This window comes from Balaenoptera musculus, chromosome 12 (genome assembly GCF_009873245.2).
Source record: "Balaenoptera musculus isolate JJ_BM4_2016_0621 chromosome 12, mBalMus1.pri.v3, whole genome shotgun sequence".
NCBI lineage: Eukaryota > Metazoa > Chordata > Mammalia > Artiodactyla > Balaenopteridae > Balaenoptera > Balaenoptera musculus.
This window is the reverse complement of record NC_045796.1, coordinates 33,068,594-33,084,498: the sequence shown is the minus strand read 5'-3', so window position 1 is coordinate 33,084,498 and position 15,905 is coordinate 33,068,594. Positions and strand designations below refer to the sequence as shown.

At 38.4% G+C, this 15,905-nt stretch overlaps 1 protein-coding gene across 1 annotated transcript in view; it reads right to left on the bottom strand.

Moving 5' to 3' along the window:
* Positions 1-15,905, bottom strand: part of SAMD3 (sterile alpha motif domain containing 3) — a 41,415-nt gene that overhangs the window by 2,680 nt on the left and 22,830 nt on the right. The window contains exons 7-8 of the mRNA XM_036871994.1: positions 14,740-14,907; positions 3,545-3,745 (exon numbers count right to left, since the gene is read on the bottom strand). Coding sequence (XP_036727889.1) covers positions 3,545-3,745; positions 14,740-14,907 — 369 coding nt within the window. The remainder of the gene's footprint in view (positions 1-3,544; positions 3,746-14,739; positions 14,908-15,905) is intronic.

Below are 15,905 nucleotides of genomic sequence, written 5' to 3'. Positions count from 1 at the left end.
TTAAGGGGAGTTTCCCTTGAGTTGATGTAAATATATTTTTTCCTGTCTTTCAGCCATAAGATTTCACATCCACCAATGATTCTTGCCTGAATCAAGTATTACTATTGAATATGATAGTTGCCAAATGGTGATTTTCTAATTCCATAATTCTTTCTCAATTTATTGGCTTTCTACTCTACGGTGTAGCTTTCTCTTCTCCTACATTAATTATTTATTCATTTATTTGTATCACTACAGAATAATAAATTCCTCTTTACTCAAATGATCATAACTCTAATCCTTTTTTTATTTATATTAATGCTCAGATTGTCCAGATTCGGCCAGTAGGAGTTGACCCCTGAATCCTCTCGACATAGCCTCTTGGTCTGTGAGCACTTCCTTAGTTTCTGGCACTACACAATATTTCAGGTTCATCTCGTATTTTTTCTGCCTCAGCCTTGGAGTCAGCTATTTCTCCAAAAGCCCCGGGTTCCTTTTAATGGAGAATGATATTTAAAAACTAAGATTTCAGCCCTTGATGTGCTCATTGCTTCACTGGTGTTCTAGGATTTCTTACAGAACAAAGCTAGGAAATACATATTTGTATATACATGCACACAGACATACATCTATCTGCTTAAATATCTATATATAAGTATTAAAAACCATGAGTTCACACTGATACCTTCAATTCCAACCCAACAACACAGGCCTTATTCCAACCTCCGTGCTTCCCTTACATCCTCTCTCAACAGCGAAAACCTGGCTCCCATTATCCTGGATGTATTGATATTTACTTATTTGCCCAAATCTTCCCCAAACGTCATGTAGCCAAACCCCCAGCCATGAATGGTCAGTCACAGAATAGCCAACCCAATATTTACTTATTTGCTCAAATCTTCCCCAAACCTCATGTAGCCAAACCCCCAGTCGTGAATGGTCAGTCACAGAACAGCCCCTCTCTCTACAACCCCTTTTGTCCCAAAGGTTATGAACCTTAATCCTTTTTCATTTTCTATTCAGATTGGATCATTTCTATCTTCAAGTTCACAGACCCTTAGTTTGCATTTCCCAATAAGCATTTCCCTATCCAATGTTTTCATTTCAGATAAATGTTCTTTTCAGTTCTGAATTTCAATTTGGTTCTTTTAAAATACATATTCCATTCTCTGCTAAGATGCCCCACAGTGATGCTGCATGAATTCACTGGTTTTACCGTGTTCCCACCATCCTGAAGCAGCTGGCTTGATGGAACGGTGAAATGGCCTTTTGAAGACTTGGTTACAGCACCAGTTAGGTAGCAGTTCCTTGTAGGGCTGGGGAAAGGTTCTCCAGGAGCTGTATATGCGCTGAGTCAGAGCCCAATATATGGTGCTGTTTCTCTCGTAGCCAGAATTCACAGGTCCAGGAATCCAGGGGTGGAAACTGGAGTGGCACCACTCACTATTACCCCTAGTGACCACTAGTAGGGAGTCGGAATTAAATTGTGTTCCTTTCAAGAGTGTTAAATTTTGTTCTGGCAGGCAATTAAATTTCTGGTTGATCCTTCTGGTTCTGTCAGACTTAATCTTATCGTTTGTTTGAACGAGTTTATTTTGGTTTATTTTGGTTTTCGTCCTTAGTTCTAGGCAATGGCCCCAACTCAAATCTTGGACATAAAGTATGAACTTTCTGGAGTCTCAGATGGACGCCCGAGACTCTCAGCAAGGTCTTCCCGCTCTGACTGGGCCAGAATTCTTATTTTTCAACACCGTGTGGCCTCTGCTTACAGGTTGCCGTCCTGTGGCAGCCTCTCTTCGCAGCTTTGTGCAGTCTTGTCCTGTGCAGTCCAGCTCTCAGCCAAAGACCTCTGGGGGATCCCTCCATGGACTTCTGCCCTCCATCTTTCCTCTAGTACCCTGTCTCGCAAATACCAACTACTTCATCATTCCCAAACTCCCACCTCTAACTGTTCAACTCTGTGAGACCACCATTCTGCTTGGCTTTCACCTTTTTGTGCCATGATCTAGAAAGTAACCCCAAGGAAGAAAACTGAGAGACATCCTGTATGTTCCCCTTTAATCAAGATCAGAGTCCTACAGATACAGAGAACAAACTAGTGGTTGCCGGAGGGAAGGGGATGGGGAATGGGTGAAATACATGAAGGGGACCAAGAGTCCCCTTGGTTTGTGTCCCCCACCAAATGTTTGTGTCCCCCACCAAATTCATATGTTGAAACCTAGCAGTGTGATGGTATTAGGAGATGAGGTCTTTGGGAGGTGCTTAGGTCATGAGGGCAGAGTCCTCATAAATGGGATTAGTGCCCTTATACAAAAGCCCCCAGAGAGCTAGCTTGCCCTTCAGCCATATGAAGTTACAGCTAAGAAGCACCATCCATGAACCAGAAAGTGGACTCTCACCAGACACCAAATCTGAAGGTACCTTGATCTTGAACTTCCCCGACTCCAGAACCGGGAGAAATAAATTTCAATTGTTTATAAGCTACTCAGTCGATGGTATTTTTGTTTATAGCAGCTAGATTGGACTAAGTCACCAACCATCTACTAACTCATCCAGAATTCAAAAAAATCAATACTTCATTTGTATTTTACACACAGTACTCTGCTAGGTACTTTGGGAACTACTACAATGTTCAGAACATGCTCCTTACATTTAAAGAGTTTATAGACTATCAGTTTAACAGTTTTTCACTTTAAAAGTATATTTTGTACGTGCGTCAATCTGGCACACTCTTCTAACAGCTAGAGGCTACCGTATACTACTGTTCCTAGCAACCCAAAGATTAAGGAGAAAGCAAGCAATAAATAAGGTAGGGTTGCTGAGAAAAAATTAAATAAAATAATCCATGTAAAGCACTGAGAACATAGCTGCTATGTAGCAAACACTCAGATGTTTGCTATAGACATTATTATTAAAATAAAGCATGCAGGCAAATTCTTATTTCAGTTTCTTTTGGAAGAAGAAAAGCATGTAAAACTTTTCATTTCCAGTTTGGTTGACTGCACCTACAGAATTCCTCCGTGAAATGTATTCTCAGATAAAAACATTGAACAGTCTTTCATTATATACTACAGCCAAAATTACACTAAAATTGTAATAGGACCCTTTAATGGCCACCTTAAATAAACTAAATGGCAGGGTGTCTGATTTACCCATAAACTTCGTATATTTTAAGACCACTTTATGAAATGATTTGGGATCATAAAGGAAATAGATTTTGAGTAATGTTGCATGCTGACAGTTATCTCATAAACTATCTTGATTGTCTAAATGCATGCAAAGGGAAAATGTTTCCCATTGTCAAAATACCCCAAAGTAGTGGTGCCCCTGCCTCCACAATGTGTCCAGTGATGGAGAACTCTTCAAAGCTGAAGGCAGCCAGTGTGTGTTATCAGAATATGATTCCAGAAATTTTTACCAAATGGTCCTAGTTGTACCCCTTGGGCCTCACGCATTCTCCTGAGATTCATAACCACCATCTTGCTGCATAGTCCTGCTACCACTCCAAGAGGAAAGAGACAAAAATCAATTTGGACATTATAATCAGACTATTATAAGCAAATACCTGATAGGGGCACTTCAGGAAAGGAAACATTTTAAGAATGTCCTTGAGAGGTGTTCTGCTGCCGATCAACTTTCTTCTTATTTCCAAAGTCTGGCTCATCCTCTTATCAATTTCGCTCCAGTCCTTTTCTGTTTTCACATATTCTTGCTGGAACCAGTTAATATGTTCATCTACCTCATAATCTAAACAAACAGCTTCCTCCTGCAAAATATTTTCAAAATATTAATATGTTCCATGTTTCAAGTGGCAGTTTAATGCTTCATGAAAACCTGAATTATGGGCTATTACGGCACACTCAACAATTCACTCATACGGTGAGCACTACTATGTAGCATTATGCTTGGCTTGGAACATGGTTAACAAATGTCTTTGACGCTGTGAACAAATCAAACAGTTAATTACTGACTCTGGAATTATAATCTGTTCTCTTTTTTAAAAAATTTATTTATTTATTTATTTATTTAATTTTTGGCTGCACTGGGTCTTTGCTGCTGCACGCGGGTTTTCTCTAGTTGCTGAGAGCAGGGGCTACTCTTTGTTGCGGTGGGCGGGCTTCTCATTGCAGTGGCTTCTCTTGTTGTGGAGCACTGGCTTCTAGGTGCGTGGGCTTCAGTAGTTGTGGCACATGGGCTCCAGTAGTTGTGGCTCGCGGGCTCTAGAGCGCAGGCTCAGTAGTTGTGGCGCACAGGCTTAGTTGCTCTGCAGCATGTGGGATCTTCCCGGACCAGGGCTCGAACCTGTGTCCCTTGCATTGGCAGGTGGATTCTTAACCACTGCACCACCAGGGAAGTCCCATAATCTGTTCTCTTGACAGATCTAAGAGTTACTTCATTTCCTACATACCTTTTTACGTGGAAACCTAGATTATCCAGGATGTTCACACTGAATAGAAATGTCATTTAGTCCTATGCATTTAAATTTTAGAAGACAAAATATTAAGAAGAGATAAAAGGTTTTAAATTAAGTTTTTGTTATTGTTATTGTTTGTATTTTTCCTTCTTAAATGCTTTTTTAGGGCTGCAGTACCATGCCATATAATCCAAATTCAAAATAATTATGGTGGGTATTTTGTGATGCTAAATCATGAAGCTGTCAATTATATTCGCTATGCATTTGGGTACAATGGATGGGGTGGGGTGGCTAAAAGTACCTCACATATTCTCATTAAAAATCTAAGGTAATCAATAGGCTTTGAGGAGACAAGAAAAAAATCTTTCTAGAAAAGTTAGTTGAGCGGACACTTGGCTGAACTACACTTGAATCAACAAGTTGACGAACTGTCTAGCTGACCAGAATGTGAGCAGATGTTACCTGTAAAAGATGGAAAAATGGTAAAGAGCCTAAAAGGCTCCTATATCAAGACTTCTACAAGCATATTAGGAAAGCGTCAGGTAGATCCACTATCTGTGAACATAGGATGATTAGCAAGACATAGACCAACTGAACAAATTCCTAGAAAAATATAACATACAAACAGACTAAAAAGAAATTCCTAGACCCTTATATAAATTTAATTAGAAGACAAAAGTCTTTCCACAAAGAAAACACCAAGACCTGAGGTTTTCACAGACAAATTCTACTAAACTTTCAAAACAGAGGGCATACCAAATTTATGCAGATTTTTTCAAGGAGTCAAAAAAAAGAAATTCTATGAAGAATTCCAACCCATTCTACGAAGCCTCTATGTCTATGAATTTGACTCCCAAACCTGAAAGAACTGTATGAGAGAGGATAATTACAGGTCAATCTCATTCATGAACAAAGTTGCAAATATTAGGAACAAGGAACAACTAACTTGGATTTATCCCAGAAATGCAACAAGGGTTTGACATTAGTAACTGGTCATGCTCCCTGCTAACTATGGTGTTCCCCAGAGAGTGTCATTTAACCCTCTAATTCCTCTAAGGGGGTATTTATCTGAGTTATCCGGTCTAAAAGCCACTAGCCACATATGGCTATGGAGCACTTGAACTGTGGCTAGACCAAATTAAGATGTGTGCTGGAAACACTGAATTTCAAAGACTTAGTATGCAAAAAAAGAATGTAAAACATCTCATTAACAATTTTTCATAATGATTACATGTTGAAATGATAATATTGGGTTAAGTAAACTATACTCTTAATGTTATAATTCTGCCTGCTTCTTTTTACGTTTTTTAATGTGGCTACTAGGAAATCTTAAATTATATCTGTGGTTTGTATTATGTTTCTATTGAACAGTGCTGTGTTAGATGCTAGAGTTTTCTTCATACCAAATTCCAGTCATCCCTGTTTCCACTTCTATTGTCATCAAATTGACTTTGGAAACGATGTTTCCCTGTGTAACTTGAACAGTCTCTTTCCTTAACGTTCAGTCACGTGTCTTAGTCAATCAGCGGGGAAACTGCTTTGACTTTGCCCCGTGTTTCCAAGTGCACAGCTGACTTGTAAAACTTCACAGTATTAGCAAACGTGCCACCTGCTGATGGCAGTAATTGCATTATATCCAGAATGCAATTAACTGTCAACATTTTTCTTCAACTTTTGCTTCTTGTTCAGTTTTGCACCATGAGAGAAACATCTGTGGAAAGGGCTATAAAAATGATTAGTATTTATACAATAAATCATTATGTCAGGTGCAGTAAGAAACAAACAGTAAATGCCCTAAAAGAAATCAAAAGAAACCTAGTGTATGTCCTTAGCATTGACTAAGTAGTTTTTGCATGACTTTCAATTCCATCGTATTTGTAAGCCAAAGAAAGCTAACACAGAAAACTACTTCATGACTTTCAAAGTCACTGGGTACATATATACCCAACAAGTAGGAAAAGAAATGTTTAAAGAGAGAAATGAATTACAGTAGCCCCCTACTTATCTGTGGGGGATATGTTCCAAGAGCCCCACTGGAAGCCTGAAACCACAGATGGTACTGAACCTTATATATACTATGTTTTTCCCTTAACACGTACCTATGGAGAAGTTTAATTTATAAATTAGGCACAGTAAGAGATTAACAACAATAATAATAAAATAGAATAATTATAACAATACACTGTAATAAAAGTTATGTGAATGTGGTCTCTCTCTCTCAACTTAAAACTTATAAATTGTTTATTTCTAGAACTTTCCATTTAATATTTTCAGAACACAGTTGACTGAGGGTAACTGAAACCCCAGAAAGCGAAACTGTGGATGTTGCGGGGGCTACTGTATAAGTATAGTGTTAGTAATTTAACACCCGGCAGTTTGTTTGTTTATTATTTATCTATTTATTTATTTAACAAAAGTCTGGAGGACTTTGGATGCACCCCACAATCACTTATTAAATCCCTGTGTTCCTGTCCTAGATATAGCATAAGTTTAAAAAAAAAGCATAAATTAACCTCTCTACAGAAACTGCTGCAACATTCCCAGTGTATGTTTGATAAGATATTTCATATCAGAATCGGGCAAAATATTGGGTTTTCTTCATGTTTTAGACTCTGAGAAAAGTCCATAAAACTCCATCACTTGATGAAGCCTGCCCTGGAACAGGAGAATCACTGAGATGTGGGTCCAAAGCCTGACATGCTGTACTTGGAGCCGCTGGTATTACTCAGGATAGGCAAGATACTGCGGCTCTATCTAGCAACCCCCAAACGTTAGGGCAACAGAAGTTTATCACTCATGTGAATGTCCCTCTCGGGGCCCAGCTCCTCACCCTCTTCACCCAAGAAACTGGCTCCACCATCTAGAATATCAGTCATCATTGCAAAAGAAAGGGGAAAGATGGGGCACTGCATACTGGATCTTCAATGCGCTTGACATTTCTTCTCACATTCCATTGATCAGAGTCAGTCTCATGGCCACATCTCACTTCAAGGGAGTGGAGATGTACAAACATGATGATTGTCTGGAGGAGACGAGCTGATTAAATTGGTGAGCAGCAATCATATCCACACTCATCCACCTCTGGGTTTCCTACTATGTGAGAGCATAGCTCTCCTTATAGTTTTAGCCAATTTCAGACAGGGTTTTCTGGTAGCTATAGCCAAAACCATAACAATTGAACACTGGAACACCCAATTCTCAAACCAGAAATCAATTCCCTCAATGAATTCTATGTCTAGCAAAACATCCTTCAAATAATGGAGACATTTAAGACATTCCCAGATAAATAAAAAGTGAGAGAATTGGTCACTAGCAGATCTGCCCTACCAGAAATACTAAAGATGGTCTTAAAGCTAAAATGGAAGAACGTTGACTGTAACTCAAATCCACATGAAAAAACAGAGCAGTGGTAAAGGTCACTACACAGGTTAAGTATAAAAGACAGTATCAATGTATTTTCTGGTTGTAACTCTTTCTTTCTCCCATCTTGTTTTCAAAACAATTGCATGAAGCAAGAGTTATAAATTCTGTGTTGATGGGCATACAGTGTATAAAAGGAAAACGAGTGTAGTTATACAGGGGCAAAGTTTTTATGTGCTGTTATAATTAAATGGATATTAATCCAAACTAGATTATTATAAATCAAGATGTTAGTTGTAATCCCCAGGGCAACCACTAAGGAAATAACTATGAATGTTTATTTACTAAAAGAAACAATAGGGAAATTAAATTAGTACACTAGAAAACATTTACTTAACACAAAATAAGGCAGTAATTAAGGAATAAAGTAACAAGAAAAAGATGACATAGAAAACAAATAGCAGACATAAATCCTAACTTATCACTAATCACATTAGGTAATTGACAAAATGGATTTTTAAAAAATGATCCAAATATATACTGTCTACTAGAGACACACTTTAGATTCAAAGACATAAGTAGACTGAAAGTAAAAAGATGGGAAAAGATATACCAGTAAGCAGTAACCAAAAGAGAGACAGAATAGCTATATTAATATGAAACAAAATAAATTTTAAGACAAAAATTGTTCCTAGAGACAAAGGAAGATATTTTATAATGGGAAGAGGGCCAATCCATTAGGAAGATACAACAATTATAAACTTATATACACTAGCAACAGCAACCCCAAAATCATGTGGCAAAAACTGATAGAATGGAAGGGAGAAAGAGACAATTCAGTAATAACAGTAGCTGGAGCTTTTAGTATGTCACTTTCAATAATGAATAGAGCTACTAAACAGATGGTAAACAAGGAACTGGAAGACTAGAGTGACTGCTCTTCCTGGAGAAGACAACATGGATTTTAAGAACTTGGAGCTGGATGTAATAAATCATGCATAAAATGAAAACCTCCAAGAAGATGATATCAAAAGGAATTTTGAAGAAACTGATTGATAGGATTAAATTACTTACTTAAAACTCTTTAAAAAAACCAAAATGTAGACTACATTAACTGATAAAGATAAAATAAGCTGTGCACTTAAAGGTCACATTAATAGCCTCCAAACTGAGAGAACTTCATTGCAATTAGGAAAAAAAAAAAATAGAAAGAGAGAAAAGCAAAAGCCCCTGTGGAAAATTCAAAGTCCTTCCTGTACTGCTTCAAGAAACCAAAATAAATGTTCACCAAATATCCATTTCAGAGTTAATCTACTCCATAACGACAGAGGAGAATCTTTTCAAAGTGGATGAAAAGATCAGGCATTAAATGTGAAAGACTGGACACATGAAAGATTCAAGCCAGGTTTTTATCAGAAAAATTTGAAAGAAGCAATGACTATTATTAAAGTCAGCTTATATCCCAAGAGTGAAAAGTTTATGGTAATAAGTCGAAGCCTCTACTGGATGAAAGAAACCTCAATAACTTAAGAAAAGAAAATGCGTGCATTAGTCAAAAAGCATTAAAGATGAGTTTAAGCATTTCAAAGTATGTTTACATCCTGATATTTCAAATGGGGCATGGATGGGGGACGGATAAATTAGGAGTCAGCAGAGGTCCAAAGGGACCACCAAGGAATCCTCTGCATGAAGAGATTTCCGAGAAATGATGTGCATCAGGCTGGGTAAGTGTGAAGATCGGGGTCCAGTGCCCTATGTCAACCAGTTGCCATCCCCACTCCACCCCAGGGTCAGGATGACAGGAGCAGGATGCCTCCATAGGCCACCTCCATCCTGTCACAGCAGGCTCTCCACAAGAGCAAGACAGAGCTTATCCTGATGCTCCTTGCACGGGCAGATGCTCAGAACCTTCCTTTGGTCCTACCCTCCCACCTGAGCTCAGCACCCCTAGACCAGGCTCTAGTTCTCCTATGAGAAGGCAGGTGCTACAAAGGAGTCCCAGCGTGGGTTCTTGAGACAAGGACCCCTGTCCTTCCCCTTATTCCAGAAAATGAGGGTGAACCACCCCAGTAATGTCTGTACACTAAGTGCTAAGTGATACTAAGTAATAAACACTAAGTAATCAAATGTAATGTGACAATGGCGTAAGAGTAGACTGAGAGACCAGTGGAATAAGGGACAGTGCCCAGAACACACCCAAGTCTTTTGGGGGAACTTAACATACAATAAAAGTACCACCATAAATAAATAAAAAAAGGATGGATTGTTTAGTAATTGGTGTTGTAAGAGCAACTCACCCTATGGCTATCCTTACTTAATAGCATATACAAAGACAGACTCCAGATGACTTAAAGATCTAAACATGAAAATGCAAACTATAAACTTAATAAGAGAAAGAGTAGAATATCTTTGTGACTTAGGGCATGGGAAGGACTGCTTCCTACAAATTAACAAGAAAAAGATGCCAACCCATTAAAAACTGGGCAATGGATCTAAAGAGGTAATTTTCTAAAAGAAGAAACTCAAAAGTCTAACAAACACATGAAGAGATGCTCAGACTCATTAGTCATCAAGGGAAATGCAAATCACAAGAATCAGATTGCACTTTATACCTATTAGACTTGGCAAAACTCACAAGGCTGGCTAGTGCCAAGCAATGGCAGGAAGACAGGGATATGCAGTATTATGGGAGTGAGACTAACAAAATCATTCTAGAAAGTAATTGGTCAGATTAACTACCTGCATGCCCTCTGCCCCATCAGTTCCACTTCTTGGTGGACAAGCCAAAGGAATAACACACAGGTGAGTCCATAACCAGACAGGTATAATGGCGTTCTCTGCAGTACAATCGTTGAGGGGCTTGAGGCAAGGGCTTGTAATAATCGTTACAATCATGGGCTAGAAATATACATAGTAACATGAATGAGTCTTAGAGGGTGTCAGTGAAAAAGTGAAACACGAATGGGGTATAGAATACCATTTTCACTGGGTCAAATATGTATACACCCCAAATCATAGTACACATTTTAGAACACCTTACAAACAAAAAGATACAGATGAAACACAATAGAAGGATTGCCCAAGAGCAGAGGTGGGGAAGAGGGCAGAAGAACGAGCACAAAAAGAAGTGAATAGAACAAGAGAAAGGCCTGGCACAGAACAATGACAATAATGTGCCATGAGGTGAGGAGTTTGATTCACTCAACTTTAACACCTGAGGTTTTGCACAAAAAATAATACAGTACAAAGTTAATTCCACTACTCTGCATGCAGCTCCATACAATTCCTGTAAGCTCTTAAAACCAGTGTGTCTTCATCATTTAAACAGGGTAATGTTGTCAGCAACTTAAGAAATTACTCAGTTAAGATACAAATGAACTTATTAACAAGACAGAAATAGACTCACAGATATAGAAAACAAACTTATGGTTACCAAAGGGGAAAGGGGGTGGGGGAGGGATAAATTAGGAGTTTAAGCTTGACATATACACACCACTATATATAAAATAGGTAAACAAGGACCTACTGTATAGCACAGGGAACTATATTCAATAGCTTGTAATAAACTATAATGGAAAAGAATCTGAAAAAGAACATATATATGTGTGTGTATATATATATAACTGAATCATTTTGCTGTACATCTGAAACACTGTAAATCAACTATACATCAATAAAAAAAGAAATTACTCAGTTAATTCTGTTTTGAGAATCTAATTATGTCTCCTTTTATAAATACTAGAAGAAGTATAATAAAAGGCAATAAAGCAAAGCAAACAGATTTTTCAATTCACAGGGCTACAAGTTGCTTGGACCTAAAGCTAAAAGTCAGATGCATAAGAAGCAACGTCACTTATGTTGCACTTGACAGCATGATTTACAAGCAGCAGTGACATGAGGTCGTGAGGTTGGCAAAGGATTTTTAAACATTGCATTTAAAACCAGTATTTTGTAGGACTGATCTGGAAACAGTCTGGTATTCTGACAAGTATAGCCATCTGCATACCATGGTTATAAGTTTTTTTAAGAGTAGAATATGAGGAACCCAGGCATTTTTAAGACTCATGGGTGGATGTTTTGATGCTGCTGAAGCTTTGGGTTTTGTAGCGTAGTTTAAGCAGTGCCACGCTGACCTTGGAGATTGAGGGAGGAGGAGGGTTGGGGACAAAAGATCTGTGACCTAAGCTCAAACTCACACAAATTCTGCAGCTGCTTGGTTATCTGCAGAAGCCCACGTGACAGGACTAAGAAACACACTGTCCTTCGTTGAGGCATCTACCATCAATTCTTTGGTAAATTCCTTCCAACCACCAAAGGACAAACAACAGAAACAAAAGGAATGAAAAATCTCTTCCCCTCCCTTACTCCTTCCCAAAACCTTCCTCCAGTTTAGCCAAACCCACTTCCCTGCCTTTGAGGGAACGGCCTGCCTCCTGGCGTCTTGCCTGCACCAATATTTTCCATCTCTACAGCACAGGAAATAACTTTTTTCTATATTATGGAAATGCTGTGCCCAGTCAAGAAATTTTAAAAGATGTGAAAGTTGTCACAGTGTATCTTAATCCAACTATCTTTAATTTTCAGAAATCATAAAGACATTAAAAAGGAGCTATCAGAAATCCAAAATGAAGCCCAAAATAATTTAGGCAATTCATCTGAAGTTTAAAATCCCATGAGATAAGTGGTATATTCAATGGATTTATCCCTCTACTCTTCTTAGTGTTTTTCCATTTGTTTAATCACCATGGAGGGTACAAAACACAGAAACACGTTGTAATGTAATATTCTAGTGTAAAATTTTCTCCATCCTTCAAAGCTTTTGGCTTTACAGAACATGAGGTCATAAACAGGGATGCTACAGTGTTTCAAAGAATCAGCAATTTGTAGCTCCATTTGTAAGAGGGAGGAAAGTAAATCCTTATGAATTAGATTTGCTTGGCAGGAAAAATGTTGCCTCTTCAGATGTGAACAATGACCTCTTTTTGCCCCAGTTGGCAGGAAGGTCAAAACTAAATTCTGTTGCAACTTAACTCATCTTGGGCCCTGGTACATCAACTCATCTTGGGCCCTGGTACATTCAATCCCTGTTCTTTTTGTAGCAAAGACCCTTGCATGGGCCTTAGTAGGATTCAATTTAGAATTCCAGCATGTCTGGGAGACTCCAAGACAGGAACAACAAAAGGTGCAGTTACATGAAGAATTGCGGTGGTTTTGAGAAAGAACGGAAAGATGATTGTACAAACTGGGTCAGTGATGATGTGTCAACATAGGAGAGGAGCTGCCATTTAGCCTGTGTCCCTCAGGGTGGCCTCTGACCCCCTGGGCTTACCCTTGCTGGGGATAAGTGCTACTTTTCCGATTTTACCATTCATCCATTCCAATGAATTTTGGTGGGACGTGCATGAATTCTGGTGGCATGTGGTGGGAAAGAAAGAAAACTGAATTTAAAATTTGTAAAATTTTAAATTGTAAAATTTGTAAAATTTTAATTCATTTATAAAGGAACTCCATTTGTAGTATATGGAAAATCACATATTTTGAAAATATGTACAATATAATTATGTTCCTTTACAAAGTGGCTTTTTATTTTAAGAACATAAAAGATTTTAAAATGAATGTAATTCTATCTTATCATGATTTCAGTTTATAATTGGAATATTGCAGTTAAAGTTTCTATAAAATTACACTAAATTTAGGTAACTTTCATCTGTCTTGTCTTTTCATCAAAGAGCAGACATAAAATTATATTATCTTAACTGGCCTGTCATTTGAAAATCTCTTTGAAAATTATAATAAGGTATTTCTTTTTATTTATTTATTTGGCTGCCCCAGGTCTTAGTTGCGGCACGTGGGATCTTTTAGTTGCAGGATGCAAACTCTTAGCTGCAGCATGTGGGATCTAGTTCCTTGACCAGATATCGAACCCGGGCCCCCTGCATTGGAGTGCGGAGTCTTAGTCACTGGACCACCAGGGAAGTCCCAATAAGGTATTTCAAAATACTCCTTCATCTAAAATGTTTCTTACTTCTAATGCTGGGATGAACAGTTTACAAAATATGTTAAAAAATATTCCCGTCCCCTGGTGCTTATAAGTAGTGATAATAAAATTGAGATGATCTGACAGGTTGCTCTATTAATATCAGATAACTATACCAGCTGAAGAAGAAAACAGCATATTTACACCAAGTACATTCACTGACATAAACGTGTCTGTAGTGAAAAATTATATTTACATATTCATGTTGGATTGATGTGAAAAGAGATTTTGGGGAGGACATGAGATTTAGCTTCTATAACTTGATAGTTTGGACATCCTTCCTAAGGAGCTCAATCTACTTTATTAGCAGGGGACATTTTTGTTTCTGAGAACACTTGGGGGCTGTGAGGTAGATAAGGAATATTTATAGAATTGCAGGTAATTAGGACCCACGTGAACATTATGTACAGCAAACCCACTGCAGAGGGAGGACTCTCCAGGCCCTGCCTGGGGCCCTTTGCCTGTGGCTCCTCCTGGCCGCCTCTGTACAAAGTGAGAACAGTATGGGGTTTTGGACCCATGCGTGTGGATTAGCTTCCACTCTGAAACCTTGAAACCAGAAGCAACTTGACCCCTACAATATGAGTATTAAAAAAACTTTCTGTAGCAATAAGAACAGCAAGAACGCAGGATACATTTTAGGATGAGAGGAAAAGAAATTATTCAAAGATCCAGAACTTTAGGGTTTCTCCAGGTTTTTTGAAGACTGTGAAAGAATAAACTTGCGATGTTCAATAACACTCTCTGCTCCGTTTTTGGAAGTCCTCTTTTGGAAATACTCTCATTCACAAAAACAAAACAGATTTTTTTTTTTAGTTTCTGACCCACACCTCAAATTTTCAAAAGGATATTTTATTTTGTTTTAATTATTTTAAATGCTAGCATTTATTATCCCTTAATCAATCAACCAACCAATACACTGTCAGAACAATTAAAGAGTCAATCTTACTTTTATCTGGACGATTTTAATTTCATCAAATCTTATATCAGCAAGAGATTTCCTTGTCTGGCCTCTTCGGTGTCCAAATTTACACTTATTTCTCATCACTTGTTCATCATCTTCTATGGGTCTTCGAACATATTTAAAACGATCTTTGAGGGCTCGTTTCCATAAAAACTGTGTAAAATTATAAAACAGGGCAGTTAATCTTCAAAGAGATTGGAATAATCCTATATAAACAATAAAATCTTTGCCTATCACCTTTGGGCTTGAAATTATTTTCCCATCACAGTAATAGAAATAATATATCTATTCTTCTATTTATCCTCACAATAATCTTGTGATAATGCTATAAATATATACATATATTGATATTTTGTATAGTACATAGCTATATGTGTGTGTGTGTGTGTGTGTGTGTGTATTTATATACAATGTCATATAGCTAAATATACTGGCTCTTGAGTCTAGATTTCCTAATTCCTAAAATTGGATACTTTCCACTTTACTCTGGTGTCTCCACAATGCACTCCACTTTCCTGTTGGATTCTAGAAAAGAACTGATACTGGCGTATGCATATATGGACTGACGCGCTTTCTTTAAATGCATCATCAGATGAAGCAGTGTGTGCAACAGAGGAGAGGAAGAGATGGTGCCCTTTGGGGAACTGCCAAGAGTTGTGCATGGCAGGAACAGAGAGCTCAAGATGTGCAAGGGTAGAAGGTGTAGAAAATAGAGAAGTCAGCCCCAACCTGAAGGGCGTGGTTACCCCAAAAAGAGCTTCAAGGTAATCCGGAACCGGATCCTTTCAAACCCCTCTCTGTGGACAGAGAAGTTCTCTTCTAGAGCAATGGTTCTCAAACTTCAGCCTGAATCACAATTCTTGGAGGATCTGTTAAAACACAGGTTGCTGGGTCCTACCCTCAGAGCCTCTAATTCAGTAGGTCAGGGGCAGGACTGAGGATCTGCATTTCTTCCAAGTTCCCGAGGGGCGGTGCTGCTGGTGCTTAGCCAGACTCTAGAGATTCTGCTTCAGCAGGTCTGAGAGGAGCCCAGGTGTCTGTATCCTTTAAAGCTTTGTAGAAAGTGGCTGCAGAGCTGGGTTAGGAAGCCCTCTTAGGCCACATCGAGTGGGAAGTGTGGATGGTCAGATTGTGCTCTGAGAGAATCTGTC